This window comes from Eublepharis macularius, chromosome 15, assembly GCF_028583425.1.
Source record: "Eublepharis macularius isolate TG4126 chromosome 15, MPM_Emac_v1.0, whole genome shotgun sequence".
NCBI lineage: Eukaryota > Metazoa > Chordata > Lepidosauria > Squamata > Eublepharidae > Eublepharis > Eublepharis macularius.
In genome coordinates this window covers 55,448,284-55,466,327 of record NC_072804.1, presented here as the reverse complement: position 1 = coordinate 55,466,327, position 18,044 = coordinate 55,448,284, and the positions used below count along the sequence as shown (strand labels likewise).

Here is an 18,044-nt window from a genome sequence, read left to right as displayed (position 1 = left end):
AGAATATTCTAAGCATGTCTTCCCCGGCTGGCTGCATCGGAGATGGTGGGTGTTGCAGCAGAAGCGTGGAAGGGACATGTTTGAGAATGCCACCAGGGCTGTCTGGGCCAGCTGGTCAATTCTCCCTTATTGGTTCTTGTGTTGTTTTCTTTTTTAAAGTGCTGACAACTCGGGGTTTGAGGCTTGGGTTGATTCCAGTGATGGATACGGGGAAGGGAGGAGGGGAACCAAGCAGCATTGATGGTGATTACGGGGAGGGGGGAAAGAGTGTGACGGAGATGTAGGGGGACGCATTAGTGGTACCTAGCTTGCATTGCCAAAGGACACCGATTGCCGAGGAAATGCGCAAGAGCGAGAGTCATGCAGGCCTCACGGCCCAGCTGAGAGGTTAGCAACCGTGTGGGTGCCCGAGTGCGTGAGTCTGGTCTCAGTGTCATAGCTCGTGTGTGGCTGAAGGTCAAACGGAGTGGGATGTTTTGTGTAGGATAAAGTTTGGGGATCTGAGCCGAAGAAGAGCAGATTGTTTGAGTGGGCAGGGATATGTACGGCAATGGTGGTGTGGGTAGATTTTTATATGATTCTTCTTGGCCATGTGGAAAGTGGCCGTGCTAGCCCAGGGAACTCCCATTGAGGCCAGCACACCCCTCTGAGTTGTGTTAGCAAAAGGCAGGCCTTCCAGGCAGCAGGGAGCACCGACGTCACCGGCAGTGGCGCTGACCAAAGGAAGATGGATGGCAGCCGGCTCTCTGGCTGACACCTGCATAGAGGGGTGTAAAGGATCCCAGGACAGATTGTGGCAGGAGAGAGCATCAAGGCGGGCAGTGGGGAAGGGCATTGTGAGGCCTAGTAATGGGAAGAAGGGCTTCTGCAGGCAACAGGGGGTCTCTTGGCTGATGGTTCTAGCTCTGGTTGCTTATAGACTGGTAATGGACCGTCTAGAGGCTGGACGTTGGGACTCGGCTTCAGTTCCTTGTGTCCCTTCGTGACCTTGGAGAAATTCTGTTTCTGCTTCCAGCTGACGACATGGCAAGTGCTCTTCTCCCCAGTTGAGGAGCGAATCCATTTCAATGGTTTCTCTCTTGCTGGTCACAGGCCCGGTTTCTCCCCAAATGGCTGCAAAAGAGACTGCTCCCTGGACTGGTTTGGGGGTGGGGGAGGTTGGGAGATGATGAAACCTTCAGACCCAATATCAAGGCTGCAACCCCTGGGAAACCCATGGCCTTTTCTCGGGTGTCTCTATGGCAAGCTGAAATGGAATGGGGCGCTTTGAGAGCATGAAGGAACTCCAGTGACAAAATGCTCCAGAAGAGGTGAGGAAGGAGCTGGATGAATTGAGCGCCTGTGTGACTTTGGCAGCAGGGCAAAGGAACCAGGTGAGGAGTGGCCCTGGCCGCGAATGCCCTGAGCTTAAAACAAAACCTCTCTGAACCTCGCTGCATGGGTCTTAGCTTGAAAAATAAACTTTAAAGACAAAATAACCTAAATGAAGGTAGAAATCTAGTAGGGGCAAGTGGGCAATATTGAATTGGAGAGGGGTTCACCTATCTGACTCTCTGCCTGCTGTGCAGAAGCTAGAAGGAGTCTGCTCAGTGCAATGAACTCTTGGGTATTACAGATCGCAAGGCGAAAGTAGCAGAAAGCGGGTGCCGCAAGACGGGCAGAGCACTACAATTCTCCAGCTAACAATTCCTCTGTTATTATAGAGAACTGAGGGCACACTTTATGGAGGAAGAGGCAAATGACCCCTTAGAAACCCATTTCTCAGGAGACTAATTGAGATACCTTTTTTGCCAAGGATACACCTCTGTGGTTGTGCTCCTGGAAGAGGGAGATTTGACAACTGGAAACAGCAAGATGGGTTTGTAATGGGCATAAAATTTTCACAACTTGCCTGCCTGGCCTGAAGGTTGCAGACCTCACCTGCTGTTTAAGGCTGAGATTGTGGTGGGAGGAGTCAGGGCTCATGGGCCCTGCCAGCACTGGCCACCTTGGGCAACGTAGCGGCGTAGCTGGGAGCCAAATTTAGGTGCTGTAGTTCCAGGACCCCCAAGGCAGCGTTTTCAGAGACAGTTGGGCCAAACAAGCAGGCTGCATGGTCTCAGTCATGGATAAGATGTTGGTGTCATGCAGGGGGGTGTAGGTTTGCAAGGTACCGAGGGGACGTTTTGGGACTCTGCACAAAAGGAGAAAGGCTCCACCTGGACCCGCGTGGAACCAAACTGCCAGCCTTTCACATCACAAAGGTCACAGAAAGCAGCTATTAAACTGACTTCCGAGAGAGCTGAGACAAGCTGGGGAGGAGCTGGTTTGGGATAATTCATCTCTTAGAGATGAGGGTATAAATGTTCATGGTCCTCAAAATGGGGATAGGATAGAAGTTGGTCCATGGGCAAATGACAGAATTGTTAGGAAAATGGAAGTCACAGGAGGTATTGCAGTGTATAAAATGATCATATCCAAACTACAATCCCAGCCACAATAGCAGAACTGATGTTCAATGAGAACACAGGCATAGTGGGTGTATCAGAAATCTGTCAGAACAGAAAGAATTTTTTTTGGGGGGGGAATATGGTGATCTCTGATTACAGGAGAAGGAGGAAGGGCACATTGAGGGCGTGGTCTTGCTCAGAATGTCACCAATGGTATCGAGTCAAATTGGCTGGAAAGATTTAGAGGAATTAACTCCTCCGCAGCGTTTCTGGGGGTGGACATTCCAAACCCAAACAGTAATTTAGTAATAGGGGTATGCAGCCACCTCTATCATCCTGATCAAACCTCTGAGGGTGATTTTGAAATAAATGGGGTGGGGTGGGGGTGGGTCAGGGAGGCAAAACCTAGAGCGGAGGTAATTGTGCTGTAAGCACAGAGGAGGTAGCCCGGATGAAGCGGATTGTAACTTTATGGCAGGCAGTGGTGTGGGACTGGTTCTTCAGGGTGACCTGATCTCAAGGGTTAGGTTATTCTGGTCTGGTTACCTTGGACAGTTTGTGGCTTGGACTGTTTTGTTTCCTTCAGTTCTGTGGCTGACTAATGTCTGATACTAAAAAAAAAAAAAGTTGCAGGTCCATTTTTTTTAGAAATTGAGCCGTGAAAGAGGGAGGGGACAGAACTCTATGCATGCTCAGAAGAGCTCCTCTGTCTCCACTTCCTGTATGGAACCCTGGGTTTTGAAGAGGAGCCTTGGGGATGTTGGGGCTATCTCAGTGGATGCTCTGAGTGAAATATAGGTGGCTGGGATTGCACATTTTGGCAGATAGCACAATGGGAAAAGTGCAGGAAGAAGCAACCCAAATAAGCAAAGCGTCCGTCTGGTTATGCTTTCTGAGAGGGTGAAGATCCTGTGAAGGTTCATTTGCTAATACTGCAGGCCTCTCCCCTAATTGTTCAGCTTTTTGAAATGAAGTCTCTAGTCCTCAAGAAAAACCTGTCATGCAATACTCATGCAATACTCTTCTTAATGCCCTGTTCAAATAATCTTGTTTCCTCTTCCTGGCCAGTGAACAGAAAGGTACTGAGATTATTGACAAGTATTTGGTGCAGACTGCCAGGAATTAGATTTCTGCCGCTGGTTTGCAATGGCCCTCACCAGTAGCCCACCACTATATTTCTGGTTGCATGCTTGTACATCTCTGTCTCACATCCAGGGGGGATTTTTTAGAGGATGCAGACCTGGACTTCTCTGCCTCCCATTTCCAAGAAAAAGACTTTCCCAGTCCAGTCCTTTCCTGTTTAGAAATCCAGTTTTCCCCATTTAATTCTGGGTCCAAGAATCTCTCAACGCCCCTTTCTCCCTGGCTTGCTGTGGTCACATAGAAGAGCAAGACAAGGGAAGATGCAGGGGTGGGGGTATAATTGTTGGCCCCGTCTTGACCTCAAAGTCTGTCACTGTCCACCCAGCTGTTTGCAGCTGTTCTATGCAAGGATTTGCTCTTGAGCTGCGGAGAGAGCGAAAGGAGACGCTGATCATCATCTTAACTTAGACGTGACCAGTTCTGAGCAACGCCCCCTTTGGGGGACCATCTCAGCCACATCACCTCAGTTCTGCAGCTAGTTCAGCTGCCACTTAGAATGGGTGCCAGAGGCAATCATAGCAGGGTAGTGAAGGGCTCCGGCCAAGCTTTGCAGGCCCTTAACCTGACTTGTTTTCTAGCTGGAAGGTGAGAACGTTGACGCAAAAGCCAGTGAGACTCTACAAACCCGTACCTGTTTGGTGCTTTTTAAAGCTGTTTCTCCATCCCTGGCTGGCCAACATGCCAGTCCAGCTAGTGCCTGGCTCAGACTTCCCTTTCTGCCTTGCCTCTCTGTGGCATTTTTGCCGCTCCGGTGCAGTTCACCACACTGGTATATTCACTAAAGCAGTGTGGTGGTTCAAGTGTCAGACTGGGACTAGATCTCGTGACCTTGGGCAACCTCTCCCCCTCCAGCCTACCTCGAAGGGTTTTTGTGAGGATGACAGTGGGGGAAAAGGGACCGTCTATGCAGTCCTCAGCTCCTTGGAAGAGGATGAGATGAAACACTAATACAGATATCATTAAAAAAAAAGGATCTCAACAGGAAAGATCTCAAAGAGCTGCTGTCAGTTGGATAAGGCAGAACTAGGAGCGACAGCTGAGAGGTCGGATTTTGGCCGAGGCAGCCTCAGAGGTGACTCAAGTAGTCAGTGCGGTCTCTGTCCTGTCTGTCCTTTGAGATTTCTGTCTGTGCCTTTTTATCTTCCCCCCTTTCTACCAAAGAGTTCAGGGCGGCATGACATGACCCTTCTTCCAATTTGACCTCCACAGGCCCAAGGTCCTCCTGCAAGTTTCATGGAGGTCAGGTGGGGATTGGAACCTGGATCTCCCGGATACTCCGCCTTCGTCGCCCGCAGCAGCCATGTCCTTCCTTTTTTGCCCTGCCAGCTGTGCCACCCCAGCTTTGGAATGCCCTCCCCTCAGCTCCTTCCTTTTCCTGGTATCTGACGGGCCTGTGTTTCCTTTGCAGCTGCCGGCTGTCATTTGAGTGGATGCAGTGAGAAACTGGATGATGAACTAGATCAGGGGACCAATCACAAGGCAGCTTCCTGAGCAGCTGTAGGCTTTCAGGAAGAGATGCCATTTGGTTTCGGTTTCCAGAGAAAGGGGGTGGGTGGGTTTGCTCCCTGCACCGCCCCACAGAGGTTGCCAGGCCCAGAGATATAAGGAAGATTGCATCTGGGGCAGACAGCTGTGACGCAGTGGCCCAGGATAAGCTGAGCACCCTGGGCGAGCGACCAGAAGTTCCTTGTTCTTTCCCTCTTTCATTCAAGAGTCTTGGATTTTATCCCTCCAGCTCTAGAAGGTGGTGGAGGAGGTAGAAAGTGCCGTCAAGTCATACCTGTCTTATGGCAACCCCTGCTGAGGTTTTCAAGGCAAGAAGCGAACAGAGGTGGTTTGCCATTGCCTGCCTCTGCAACCCCAGTCTTCTTTGGAGGTCTCCCATCCAGTTACTAACCAAGCTTGACCCTGTTCGGCTTCTGCAGTCGGGGTTGCCTGGGCTATGCAGATCGTGGCCAAGAAGGTAGTGGGCACCAGGGAATACATTGCCAGCCACCCTGGCGCTCACGGGAGTCGTAGGGGGCCAGTGTTGCTGAACTATAAATGGACCTTGACCCTGATCTGGTACTGCAGTTTTCAGTTACATTCCCAACACTCTTGTGTTGAATCCGTACTGGTGAAGTCTGGGTTCAAGTTCCCCTTCTGCTGTGAAGCTCACTGTGTGACCTTGGCCCAGCAACCTTGCTGTGTGGGAGGGGGAGCCTCGCCGGACGGTGCCACAAGCAAGTTTTTAAAAACTTAGTAATGAATTGCCCCCAATAAAAAAAAAAAAGGAAACAATTTTACCAGACAATAACTTGTTTTACAGAGTGGGGAGATGGGACATGAAATGTGTGGCTTGGACTCTTGGGTTCAGATGAGATCTTGTATATAATTTATGCTTTGGATTTTGTCTCTCTTCTTGCATATAATTTGTACCTTTCATGCATTGGCCAATGGCTTCTGTTGTGGCCTAGTAAGCCTCAGGTGGGCGTGGTAGCCTTCTGCAGTTTATGGCTGGTGAACAGGATACTTTGCTGTGCGTGGGCCAAATGTCCACCTTGGAGCCACAGAGCCCTGTGGCTAAACCATGTGCTTCTTATTACTAGGGACGCTCCCTGTTTTCTTCTGCCTCTTCCTTCTAAATCGCTAGCCCTCTTTTTAACATTTTGGTAAGATTGTTGTGGTGCTTCAATTCAAAGCTCAGAGTGGGGAGCCAATCTATCAAGTATCACTGCATGCAACTGAAAACTATGATGACACAAAGATGCTGAGATGCATTTTGAACTGGTGATAAACAATTGCAGGACAATTTTGGTCTGTCTTTCTGGCTTATAGTTACCAGGTTGTGGAAAAGGAAAGGAATACTGTAGCCAAAAAAACACCAAATAACCTTCATCTATAGGCGGTCATGGTGCCTGTAGCATCTGTGTGTGGTCGTGGTGGAAGCTTGGGCAGTGCTTTGAGAATCGGGCTATTACAAAGGTACCCCCCACCCCAGCTTGGTCTGTGAAATGTTGGTAAATGCAGTTGAACAGCAAGAAGAGGTTGATGGATGGACTGGTAGGTGGCCGTTACTCTGACGGTGACGATGCAATCTTAGGCCTCAGAAGAGAACAAAGCTAATCCACATCAGTCCCTGCAACTGGCAGGCAGTATGAAGCCACCAGCGAGCAACTCGTAAGCCCACCACCTGGCCTTGGCTGTTTCACAAAGCTGGAATTTCTGCATTTCAGGTTTTTAACCAGCTGAATGCCCCCCCCCCTCCATCTTGAGTTCTTGATTTTAAGGACCCTGAGCAGAGAACATGCCATTTAGGTCTGACAGAGGCCTAGCTGGTCAGGACATTGAGTTTGTCAAACCATTCTCCCCTTTCTAAAGTGGTGGGGCAAATCAGAGAAGCCAGGCCTTGTGGATGCTGTCAGGGCAGCAACTGTCCCAGAATTAGAATTGCCAGCCTCCAGGTTGGAACTGGTGATCTATCTCCTGGAATTGCAACTCATCTTCAGACTACACCTTTCCCCTTCCTGCCCTCCCCAGGATTCACCCCAAATTACCAGGAATTTTCCTACCCGCAGTTGGCAACAGAGCCACAGCAAGAGCATACTTAGCCCTGAAGCATCAACTGTGACCTGTGCATGCCCCTTTAGTGTGAGTACGCATCCGCCCTGAAGGTCCGTTTCTGCTAAAAATGTCAGTCTTTGGCTCCTCCCCTCGTAAATTTGATTGTTCCCATACTAGGAGCAAGGCTGAGAAAACTGGGTCAGATATTCTGAGATTCTGATTCAAACAGACCTGGGCACTAAAGGTGTATGAAAAACAGAAGGATTAAGGCACAAGGCACAGGTAGGTGACCCATTCCCTAAAGGATGTGGAGCCAGCCAAGGCCCACTTCATGGTTTTGCCTCCAGCAAAGTACATGAAAGCTAAATAGAACATCCATGTTCAGGAACAGTGTACCTTTAAGTGTTGGGAACTGTTGCTGAGGATGGCCATCACGTCCATGTAAAACAAACCAGAAGTCCAGTGGCACTTTAAAAGACTTTAATAACATTTATTTCAATATAAGGTTTTGTGAATTGTAGCTCATGTCCTCGGATAGATATATCCCGTCCTTGCCTTTTTGTGTTTTGTATTTTGGAAAGACTTGTTGCGAGAGGGATGGAAGAAGAGGCAGTGAGAGTAATTCAGGTTGGGGATAAGAGTTTTGGGCTGTGGCAGAGGCCAAGGGAGGGTCGGAGTACAGGAATGTCCAGCAGATTCCCTCCAAGGCGGCTGTGCTGCTCTTTGCTGATCAGCTTGATCTCCATCACCAGTTTCTAATGAACTAACTGGTTTAATCCACCCACAGGGGAGTTCTTTTAAGTGGATTTGGCTACAAGATCCTTTGGGCTTAGAAAAATCATGGTGAGCAACCGATTAAGGTGTCAGGAGACAGAGGCTCCCCCAGATGCTACCCCCTCCCCACACCTTTGTCCTGTAGGGTTGAGTTCTTATTTGGAAATGTATCTCTTATTTTCAAATGGCATAATGTCATGAAGCTCGATTGGTCAGCTGGGGCCTGTTCCAGTATCCCAGCAAACAATTTAACAGTGCAATCCTAATATAACACATTCCTAGAAGTAAGCCCCATTGAATAGCAGATCTGCTTAGGATTGTTGTCTTACATTGAAATCAATGGGCTTACACTGGAGTAACTCTGCTTGGGGTTTCATTGTTAGTTTGCTACCAGGTAGGTGAAGCTGGCTTCTTCTAAGAACACAAGTTCTCAGAGTTGTAAGAACATGTGCTGGGTGTGTGGGGAGGGGAGCTTTCCTCTTCTCAGCTACACAATCTTGGGCTCTGAGTGCTCGGTAAGGAGCCTACGTTGCAAATCTGAAACCAGTTTCGGTGTCAGGGACTCCCCTGAAGAAATCTAGGATTTGCAGTTTTGTGAGAGTTTTGAGAAGTCTTCATTAGAGGCCCCCAGAGAACTCCCGTTCTGGAGGCTCTTTGGTTGGGAGGTGTGGCAGTCCAGGAAAGCTGAAAATGGTTTAAATGTGTGCTGCAATCTTAATGCAACCAAAGTATGTAGCAGTACCGCAAATGGATATTAGTTTCAGGTGGGTTGATCTCTAGTAGAACAGCAAGATTTGAGTCCCGTACAAGATTTTCCGGCTGTGAGCTTTCAAGAGTCAAAACTCTGATGGTGGGAGCTTTGCCTCTCGAAAGCTTCTACCCTGAAAACCTTGTTGGTCTCTAAGGTGCTGCTGGACTCTTTACCAAGGGCTGTTGGGCTGACTGGAGAGATGTCAGTTTTTCAAACTGTGTTAAGGAAATCCCCTATTCCACCATTCACACAAGTAGGCCACGTGTGCAAGCACTTATTCACGCAGAGCAACCAGACACAACGGCTTACACGCTATACAAAGTATCATTACAGCACAGTAAAAGCCAACCACAATAAAGCAATATTAAAAAAAGAGCTGGCAGATAAAAAGTTAAAACTCATGGGAAGCCACAAACCAGGGGCAAGTCAAGCTGAACTGCGGTGATGCTGGCCCCACTGCTGGAAATGCTGCATGGGTCTGAGCCAAGCAGGCTCCGACTTGAAGGAAGTGCCATAGGGGTCACTCCTCTCAGAATGCTCTTTGGCCATTTTAATGCCCTAATTTACTAGAAGGCCAGTCCAAATCAATATATTTTATCCAGCTTTCCAAAACTGCCAAAGAGAATGTCAGACAAACATCAGGGATGGGAGGAGTTCCATAATCTGGAGCTGCCACTAAAAAGGCCCTGTCACGTGCTGCTGCTTGTCAAAAGGGCTCAGCGCAAAGCCAGCGCCTCGCAGGACGATCACGAGGTTCATATTGGAGAAAGTGGCCCTTTGGGGGGAATAATTTGAAGGGCTTATGAATTAATTTTCCAAGCTGCAGTTCACATTGCAGTAGTTGGGGAGGGAGGGAAAGGGACCAAGCCTAAATGCTTCGTCAAGGAACTGTGGCGTGCCAAAAGCACGGATGAGTGAATCTCTTAGAGCAGCTGCATATAAGCCTTCTATTATCATATATCATTTATTAAGCATTGGCAGCATTAAATATACTGAATTAAGAAGTCCAGGGAGATTACAGTTGTTAATATTGTTTGGAAATTACCAATTGCCTTGACACCCCTCCCCTAGTAAATACCCAAAAGTTACCAAGGGGATCACCCTTCAGAAATTCTGGGGCAGTTTGAGGGGAGGTGGTGCTCATGTTTAGGGAAATAGAAAACATTTTCTGTGAAGGCACAATTATGTGCTTGGACCAAATTGGACCAAATTCTATTCTAGTTTTTTTGACAAAATATGTTAGGGTGGGAAAGGGGGGCTTCTGCAAAGAGGAACAGCAAGCATGCTTTGGAAAAAAAGAATGTATAAGGGTGAGTTTTGTAGAAAATCCAGTCTTTGTCTCACTTTATTTGCTGCTTCCCCCTTTTAAATTGCTCTGAAGGATCAGAAGCCCCTATAAGAGTCGTTCGGCAGGACTGACCCAATAATAGAATTATGCTGCCTCCACAATAAATCTGGAATTCCAGGTTTTGCTCTGCTGCCACAGAGGATGGCTGTACCGTCATTTGCCTTGTTAAGAGGTGGTGGCTGACGGTTTTGCTGTCCACTGGCTGCCAGGAAGCTGAACTTGACCCTGGAGGTCTGGGATTCAAAGCAGCCACGTATGTGTTGGGGTGTGTGTGTGTGCAATTTGCAGCAGCAGTGGGAAAGGAGATTTTAACTCTTTCCTCCTGCACTGGAGATAGATCAAGATGGGTAGCCGTGTTGGTCTGTAGCAGTAGGATGGACACATCTGAAGAAGTGAGTTGTGACTCACGAAAGCTCGTACCCCACCACAAGTTTTGTGAGTCTTATAGGCGCTACTGGACTCTTGCTCTTTTCTCCTCCTGCACTGTGTTCCTGATCTCAGTTGTCACTCTGAGCTGCATTTTTGCTCCACGGGGGAAGCATACAAGTATCATACAGGGGCACAAATAACAGCTGTGTGCATTGGGGAAATGTCATGGGAGATAAGGGTGAACCCTCTAATCTGACTCACAGAGTTTGTGCACGTCCCCCTCTCATGACTGCTTTTATCCTTTTGTATATCTCCTCTTTGGAGGGACACAAGCCCACTCACATATTATTTGATGAATTGATCTTTTTTTAAAAAAATAAAGTTGAAAACGGCTTCCCCCACCCTCCATAGTGGCTTGCAGCAGTTTAAAAAGAAAGCCATGAAAAACAAACATCCATTTTATTTATTAAAATGTTTTTTATTCTGCATTTTCCACCTCGAAGCAGCTGATGACTGGTCAATTACAAAACAAGATAAGAACAGAGAAAAATTCAGAAATAATCATGTCACAAACAGAGGGTGACTAAAAGAGAATGAAAGTCAAAGCTACCCAGTTAATACCCAGTGAACCAGCCAGCTGATGCTCAGGCATGCTCCAACACTGAATTTATCACCTGGGCCTCTCGCAGCAGAACGTTCCGAAAGGAACTTGGTTGTTTCCTTGTGGGGTGGACATGAACATGGAATACAGACAGTCCCTGAGCTGGTTCTCCAGCCAATTGATGGCTTGGGGAGGCACCATGAGCATGACGCCAGTGCCCTCGCTGCTGGAAGAAGCTGCGGGTTAGGAGAACGAAATACCTCGAACCTGCCCTGGTGTCAGCCCACTGGTCTACTGAGCTTTGCATGGTCTTTGACTTATAGTGGGTTTCCAGGGCATCAAGCAGAGAAAAGTCTTTCTGTGAACCTGCTAGCGGAAACAATAGTAATAACTGAGCTTATATGCTGCTCTTCTAGACAGATTAGTGCCTCACCCAGAGCAGCGAACAAGTTAGTTATGATCCCCACAATACCGCTGGGGAGCTGGGGCTGAGAGGAGTGGCTTACCCAAGGCCTCCTACTGAGCTCATGGCAGTAGTGGGATTCGAACCAGCAGAGTGCTGATTCGCAGCTGAGTCACTTAACCACTGTGCTACAGCAGCGCAGCAGAAACCTTTTAAGCAGAGATGTCTGGTTGAACTAGGGATTTTCTGCATGCAAAGCAGCGGTCTGCTGCTGAGGCAAGGTCCCTCACGGAATATTGGGCAGGATTACTTATCATGAAGTGAGCTCCTTTGGTGGTGGGCTTAAGAGCACCCTTTGAGGACAGCAACAGGCTCTAACCCGTGGGGCAAAGCCAGCAGGCCACCCCACAGGATCTCCTGTTCATTTCCGTGGGGCTGGCCCAAGAGAACGGCCCACAGATTGTGTCCCACATAATTCATCGGAGGGGTTGGATCGATTTTCTGTCTTGAAAGCCAAACTCATGGGTCAGCCTTCTGTAACGGAGGCAGAGAGGTGTCTTGTCCCAGCCTTGATTCCAGGCCAGAGTTGAGAGATACTTCGTGAATAGTTCGGGCCTTCTCTGATGGCTCCATTCCAGAGAGAGAGAGAGAAAGAGAGAGGAGAGATCTGTTTTCATCCTCGGAGGGCTTTGATTCTGTACCCTGGGGGACCGTTGCAATCTGGACACAGCAGCGGGCCCAAATCGCTTATCACAAAAGCTTCTCTCCAACCTCGCCATTGACATTTCCCTCAGCATGGGATTCAAAGCATAAGTAGGTCAGGCCTGAGTCTCGAGTAAGCTCTGTGCCACGGCAGCCCAACCCCTCCGCCAGGGCCAGATAAAAATAGGTGCTCTTGTTTCATGGAGAAGAGAGGAAGTTGCTTGTTATAGAGCTGGGGAAGAAGTTAAGTTGCTCTCGTGAGGTCGGTCAGGTTATCAGCCGTCACTGCCACATTTGGAGACTAGATCAAGCCATTTCTAGATTCTCTGTATTTGGGCTTTAGTTTTTGCATTGTGAAGATCTGAGTTTCTGGTTTTAAGTGTTGGTCATAAAGGGTTCAATTTACTGGGAATAATTATTTTTTAATAAACTATAAGAACATAGTTTGCTTGGTCAGACCAGAGAATCAGTGTGGTGCAGTGGTTGGAGAGTGTCAGACAAGGGCTGTTTTCACACGTCTTTACCAACTCCGGTATGTTGCACAAAGCTCCTGCAAGGACAGTGTCTTCCTGGCGTGATTTCCCGGTTCTTGTGCACAATCGTACCAGGAAGACCCTGTCCTTGCGGGAGCTTTGTGCGACGTACTGGAGCCGGTAAGACGTGTGAAAACTGCCGAGGATTGGTGGACCTTGGTTCAGATCCCTACTCAACTATGACTGGGTCACCCTGGATCAGACATACACTGTAAGCCTAACAATTGTGGAGCAGTGGTAAGAGTATTGGGTTAGGGGAGACTTGGTTTCCAATCCCCATTCGGTCATGAAACTCACTCGGTGACCTTTGGCGGGTTACATTCTCTCAATGTATCCTACCTCACAGGATTGTTCTGAGGATAAAATGAGGGAAAGGAGAACCATGTATGTTGCCCTGAGATCCTTGGAGGACAGACATAATGAAAATGTAAGAGAGATCAATTCAACGCAGCAGTGAGTGTCTAGGTGCTTTTGAAAGTTCGCGATGGAGGTCGTGGCTATCCTGGTGCCATTTGTTCCTGGGTGTCTGGTGCCCTGAGATATACTGCACCTGAACATGTAGGTTCCCTTTATTAGGATTGTGAATTGGTGTGGTGAAAGGATTTCCACTGGCCCCATCCGAGCATCTACCATCATGAAGACCCACAGAAGGATAGTATGAAATTTGCCCTGGTTCAATTTAAAAATAAACACAAGTGGGACATTTTGCGGTTGCTAAATGAGCGAGTGCTTATTGGATCCTCTGGCCTGAGTAAGAGTCTCATGTGAAGAGCCATAACCATATGCTTTGTTTCATAAGCCTTTCTGGGAAATGAGCGGGAGGGAAACCAACAATAAGTTATGGCTGAGTTGATCGTGATGGAGCCAGCCTGTTCTAGACCAGGGCAGCTCCTATGCTCGGTGCAGATGTGCTTTGCTGCTGGAGCTGAAGTTCTTGCCAGCACCTTTTGGATATGCACAGGCATGCTCTTTGGCCCATCACCCTGTAAATACACGGAGCTAGGACTTGGAGAGCTAGTGTGGTGTAGTGGTTAGAGTGTCAGGTGAGGAGAGACTGGTATCCAAATCCTCATTTATCTGTGGAGCAGGCTGCGTGACCTTGGGCCAGTTACTCTCTTTCAGCGACTGTGGCTGTTATGAGGATGAAGCGGGGAAGGAAGTATGATGTTCCCCACTCTGAGCATCACAGAGGAAGGGCAGGATCAAAATGCATCAGACAGATAGACAGGAGGAGCACAGGGAAAGAAGGAGTGGCAAGAGCTGGTGGCAGCTTGCCACAAATCCATGCCCCGGTGTGGCTGGGGGGTGCCAAACTACTGAGGGACAGGAAGCTCTGTCTGTGCCCCTTTTTTCTGGAAAGGCACAGTCAAATCTCACAGATCCGTTGTGCTGGCAGGGGCACACAAATTGTCTTGTATCAGCGAAGGCTTCTCCCAACAGAGGTAAGCACCTCTGCTAGCACAACGCATCGCTCTTGAAAAATATTAAATGAACCCCAAACATCTGCTCGATGAAAATGCACAGTCTGTATCTCAGATAAATAACGCAGATAAGGATCACCATGTTTTCGTACTTTTCCGTCAAGCCGTTCCTGCTTTGACTCCAAATTGCCAATTTTAGTGATTCCCTCCCTCCCCCCCCAATACGGAATTTAGGAGGAAGGAGCTGAGCGGTGCTGGACAGAAGGAGAAAGGTGCTTCATACAAGGGCAGGAAGATGGCTTTCTCCCTCCCCACCCAGTGTGGCTATTTTGCATTAAACGTCTAATCAGGCGGAAAGGCAGCCATTTTACTTCTGCTGGGCGGGGGAAGGAAATGACAAAAACCGACATGCTGGAGTCCTTGACATTGGCCCCCTTCCCAGTCCTGAGATTTTGCTGCCATCATCTGAGCACTATCAAAGCGACATTGAAATCCAGAGGCCTCTGGGAGGCTGCATCTGTTCACTCCCAAGGAAAAGAAACATCTCCTGGGGAGGCCGGCCCCCACCCGATATAAACCCCATCTGACATTCTGCTCTCTCTCCTTTACCTTTCCTCTCCACTCCCCTTTCTTTTGTCTTTTTAGTCTGGACGCCAAGGGCAGCCGGAGCTGTGTGCCTCGATGTGTCTTTCGACCCATATGAGGTGCTGCTCTTTGCAAAGCAAGACAGGACTGTGATAAGTAAATTCTGCAGCCCTAAGGGCATCGATCACACTCTTGGTTATAAATGGAAATTCTAAGGATGAGGCAGAAGCCTGGTCCGGGAGATAGGTCTCCTTAAAGCGCCCAGAAGTTTTGTATTCCTTAATGTTATATTTTTCTGAAGACCCTCCCTCACAATTTCAGACTTAGCCCTACCCTTTGTGAGTAGTAGAAACTTTCAGGGAGCAGGTTGCAAAATGAAGAAGACTCGAGTTCTCAGGGATCTAAAATGGGTTGAGCAGATGTGGGGCTGCGTAGAAATTGAAGATTGTGACGGGGCTGGTGTGTGGGCATTTGTGGGTTTGTGCAGCAGTTCACCTGCCCGTTACAGCTGTGGGGGGAAATTCACCTTTGCTGGCTTCCAGTCCACTGTGATTCTCGCCCCTTGGTGGCTGCAAGCTGTTCTGGGCCAATTCCTGTGCAAATAATCTGATTTTCTTTATAAATGGGTGCTTCTGGCATTCTCCTGCTATTGACTGTTGTGAGACTTATACAGTGCTGGATTTTGATGATACCACATCAGCTCAGTTTCCGCTGCTTTCTTTCAGAGGACGGCGAGTATTTCCTGAAGGTCCTGATCCCCAGCTATGCTGCCGGATCCATCATTGGCAAAGGAGGCCAAACCATTGTGCAGCTGCAGAAGGAAACGGGAGCTACCATCAAACTGTCCAAGTCCAAGGACTTCTATCCGGGTGAGTCTGGAACCGATCAACATCTATCCAACAAAGAGCAAACTGAGTGGGAAAGGGCCTGACCTTCAGCCCCAGGTGAAGGTTCCTTTCCCCAGAGCAGGGTTGCCAACTCTGGGCTGGGGAATTCCTGGAGATTTGGGGATGCAGCCTCTGGAGGGGAGGGACCTCGACAGGGTACAATGCTATAGCATCCACCCATCCAAGCAACCATTTTCTCCAGGGGAACTGATCTGGAGGTCAGCTGTTATTCAGGGAGATCCCCCGGCCCCACCTGGAGGATGGCAACCATATCCTGGAGGCTTGCAAAAAAGGGGAAAAAACCCAGAGACTGTGGACTGGTTTGTAAATGCCTGTGCCCCACCTGGCGATTGGCACTGAACGTGTGAACTCACTCCTTTGGAAAGGGCAACTATTTGATAGAAGTTCTGTTTGTGCTTTCAGCCCTGTGATGGCATTTAGTGGCACACACTAGTTCTCCCATGTGGATGCAGCCCTCAAGTGATGAGCCTGCATGTATGAACTAGCCCTGGAGCTTTTTGCAGAGGTACTGGGAAATAAAACAACCCGGGAGTGTTCCGAGCTGAGCAGCCCTGTGGCCCTGGCGTTGCTACCGAGCTGCTTGTCTCCGTCCCGGCTACTGGTGGTGACGGCAGTGAGTGTAGGCTCACCCACCGCTCCCTGCCACTGACCCGGTCTGAGCGAAGGGGTCTCCAGCCACTTAGTTCAGACATTGCTCCGTTGGAGGTGTAGGAGGAGATGATCAGCAAGCCAGAGCCACTGAGAACTTTCCAGATAAGTTAAGAGGCCAGTCTGCCCCTGCCAGGAAACTCTGTCTGCCTCAAATGGCTTGGGACGACTGGGGCAAAGCGTGTAGCCATTTGTGGAACTTTAAGTACACCTTTTATGCTGGGAGATTTTGAGGTGCCTTGATGCCTCAGGAAAAAGGCAAATTATATATCTTAATGAACAGTGATATGCACTCCTCCACTTCCTTTAGGCCTTTCCCTTTTGTCAGTCTTTGGCCTGCTCTTTTTCCTCCTCCCTGATGTTCAGACTCTCTGAGCTCCCAGGTTCTTCTTGAAATTCTCTTATCCATCTTTCCTTCCCCGTCTATTTGTTCAGCCTCTCCTGTCCTTAGACACCATGTGGGTTTTTGTCCCTTCCAATTAAACAGGCCTTCCTATTCCCTTGTACAATCTACGCTGCTTGAATTAAGATTGTCTTGGTTTCTTAGAGGCTCGGTTTGGCTTGCAAGGTGTGGCGGATGCAAAACCCAACGTTGCAGGAATGCCTAGGAACCAGGGAGAATGGAACCTGCCCTGCGTTTCTGTCATCCCAAATGGTTCCATCTTTGGATCGAGCCCCAAGATGAGAGGGCGACCATGGATAGCTTCGGCCGAAGCCTGGGGAGGGCAGGGTGGGTCCTGGCTGCCTGCCCCAGCCTCTCCGTAATCCCAGCTGCGAAGGAAGGGCAGACAAAGCCCTGACAGTGCAGCCCCTGCTAAGCTGCTTTCCTTCCACATTCTCCATTCTTGATTGCGGGATTATGGGCCTGGCTGTCAAATCCTCACCACTGCAAAACGATTGGGGGAGAGAGAGGGAGGGATGCTCCCCCCAGTCTGTGTTGCCATGGCAATGGGGAGCAGGTGCATTGTTTATATGTGATTTCTGAGAAGACCCCTGGCTCCCCTTTCTATGGCAGCAGTGGAGGAAATGCATTCATAACCTAAACCGTTATCCTTTCTTGCGGTGCAGACCAGCATTCACGTTTTTGTTTCGTTTTTTAATCTCTGAGCGTGGCTTAGGCCACATATCCCAGATCACACCCTTGCCCTCTCTGCGAGTGAATCCAGAATGACTGTCATTCCCCAGACCTGTTCTCACAATCGCCACGAGGAATCGGGACTGCTTTATACCAGCTTGCATTGCTTCCTGGAAGGTGAAGTATTTCTTGCAACCAGCCCCTAGGTCCAAGCTTAATTTGAGGCAGTGCTTGGCCCCCAGACTGGTTGGCAGTGCAAAGAAAGCATGGCTCTGGAAGATGTAGGGGAGCATGTGCAAAGTGCCCATACTGCTGGTGGCCCCCACCAATCTGCAGGGACCCCAGGAGCCACTGAGGGCTGAGCCTGCGTGAGGCGGCAGTCCCAGTGTTCTTACAAGCAACTGGGTCAGGGTTAAAGTATGAAAGCACATTTTAGACCCAGCACTTGTGTTTTAGAAATTAAGCACTGGGCGTGCCTGAAAAGGTTGGTGAAGGATGTTTCCTTTCCTCCCTCTTTGAGAAGCCTGATCTCGAGCCCTTGCTTGTCATCTGAGTGCGGTGTGTGGCTCTTTACACAGCACAAAGTCCTTGCCCCAGTGAGTCTACAGTGTAACAGTCATCATAATTGAAAGCTGGAGCTCAAGCCACAGCTTGTTTACTCAGACGTAAGGCCTGTTTTTGGTCAGTGGGGCTTCCTGTCAAGGAAGTATGTTTAGGCCAGGAAGGGGTGCCGCCTTAGAGCAGCAGGGGACGCAGGACTCCTGGGTCCAGAGGAAGGGTTGGAGGCAGGGAGAAAGCCAGTTCTCCTAGG

The 18,044-nt window shown here is 49.0% G+C and overlaps 1 protein-coding gene across 1 annotated transcript in view; it reads left to right on the top strand.

Moving 5' to 3' along the window:
• The window catches only part of NOVA2 (NOVA alternative splicing regulator 2), a 33,832-nt gene that overhangs the window by 1,956 nt on the left and 13,832 nt on the right, over nucleotides 1-18,044 (top strand). Inside the window, exon 2 of the mRNA XM_054999614.1 lies at nucleotides 15,328-15,471. Within this exon, the coding sequence (XP_054855589.1) occupies nucleotides 15,328-15,471 (144 nt within the window). The remainder of the gene's footprint in view (nucleotides 1-15,327; nucleotides 15,472-18,044) is intronic.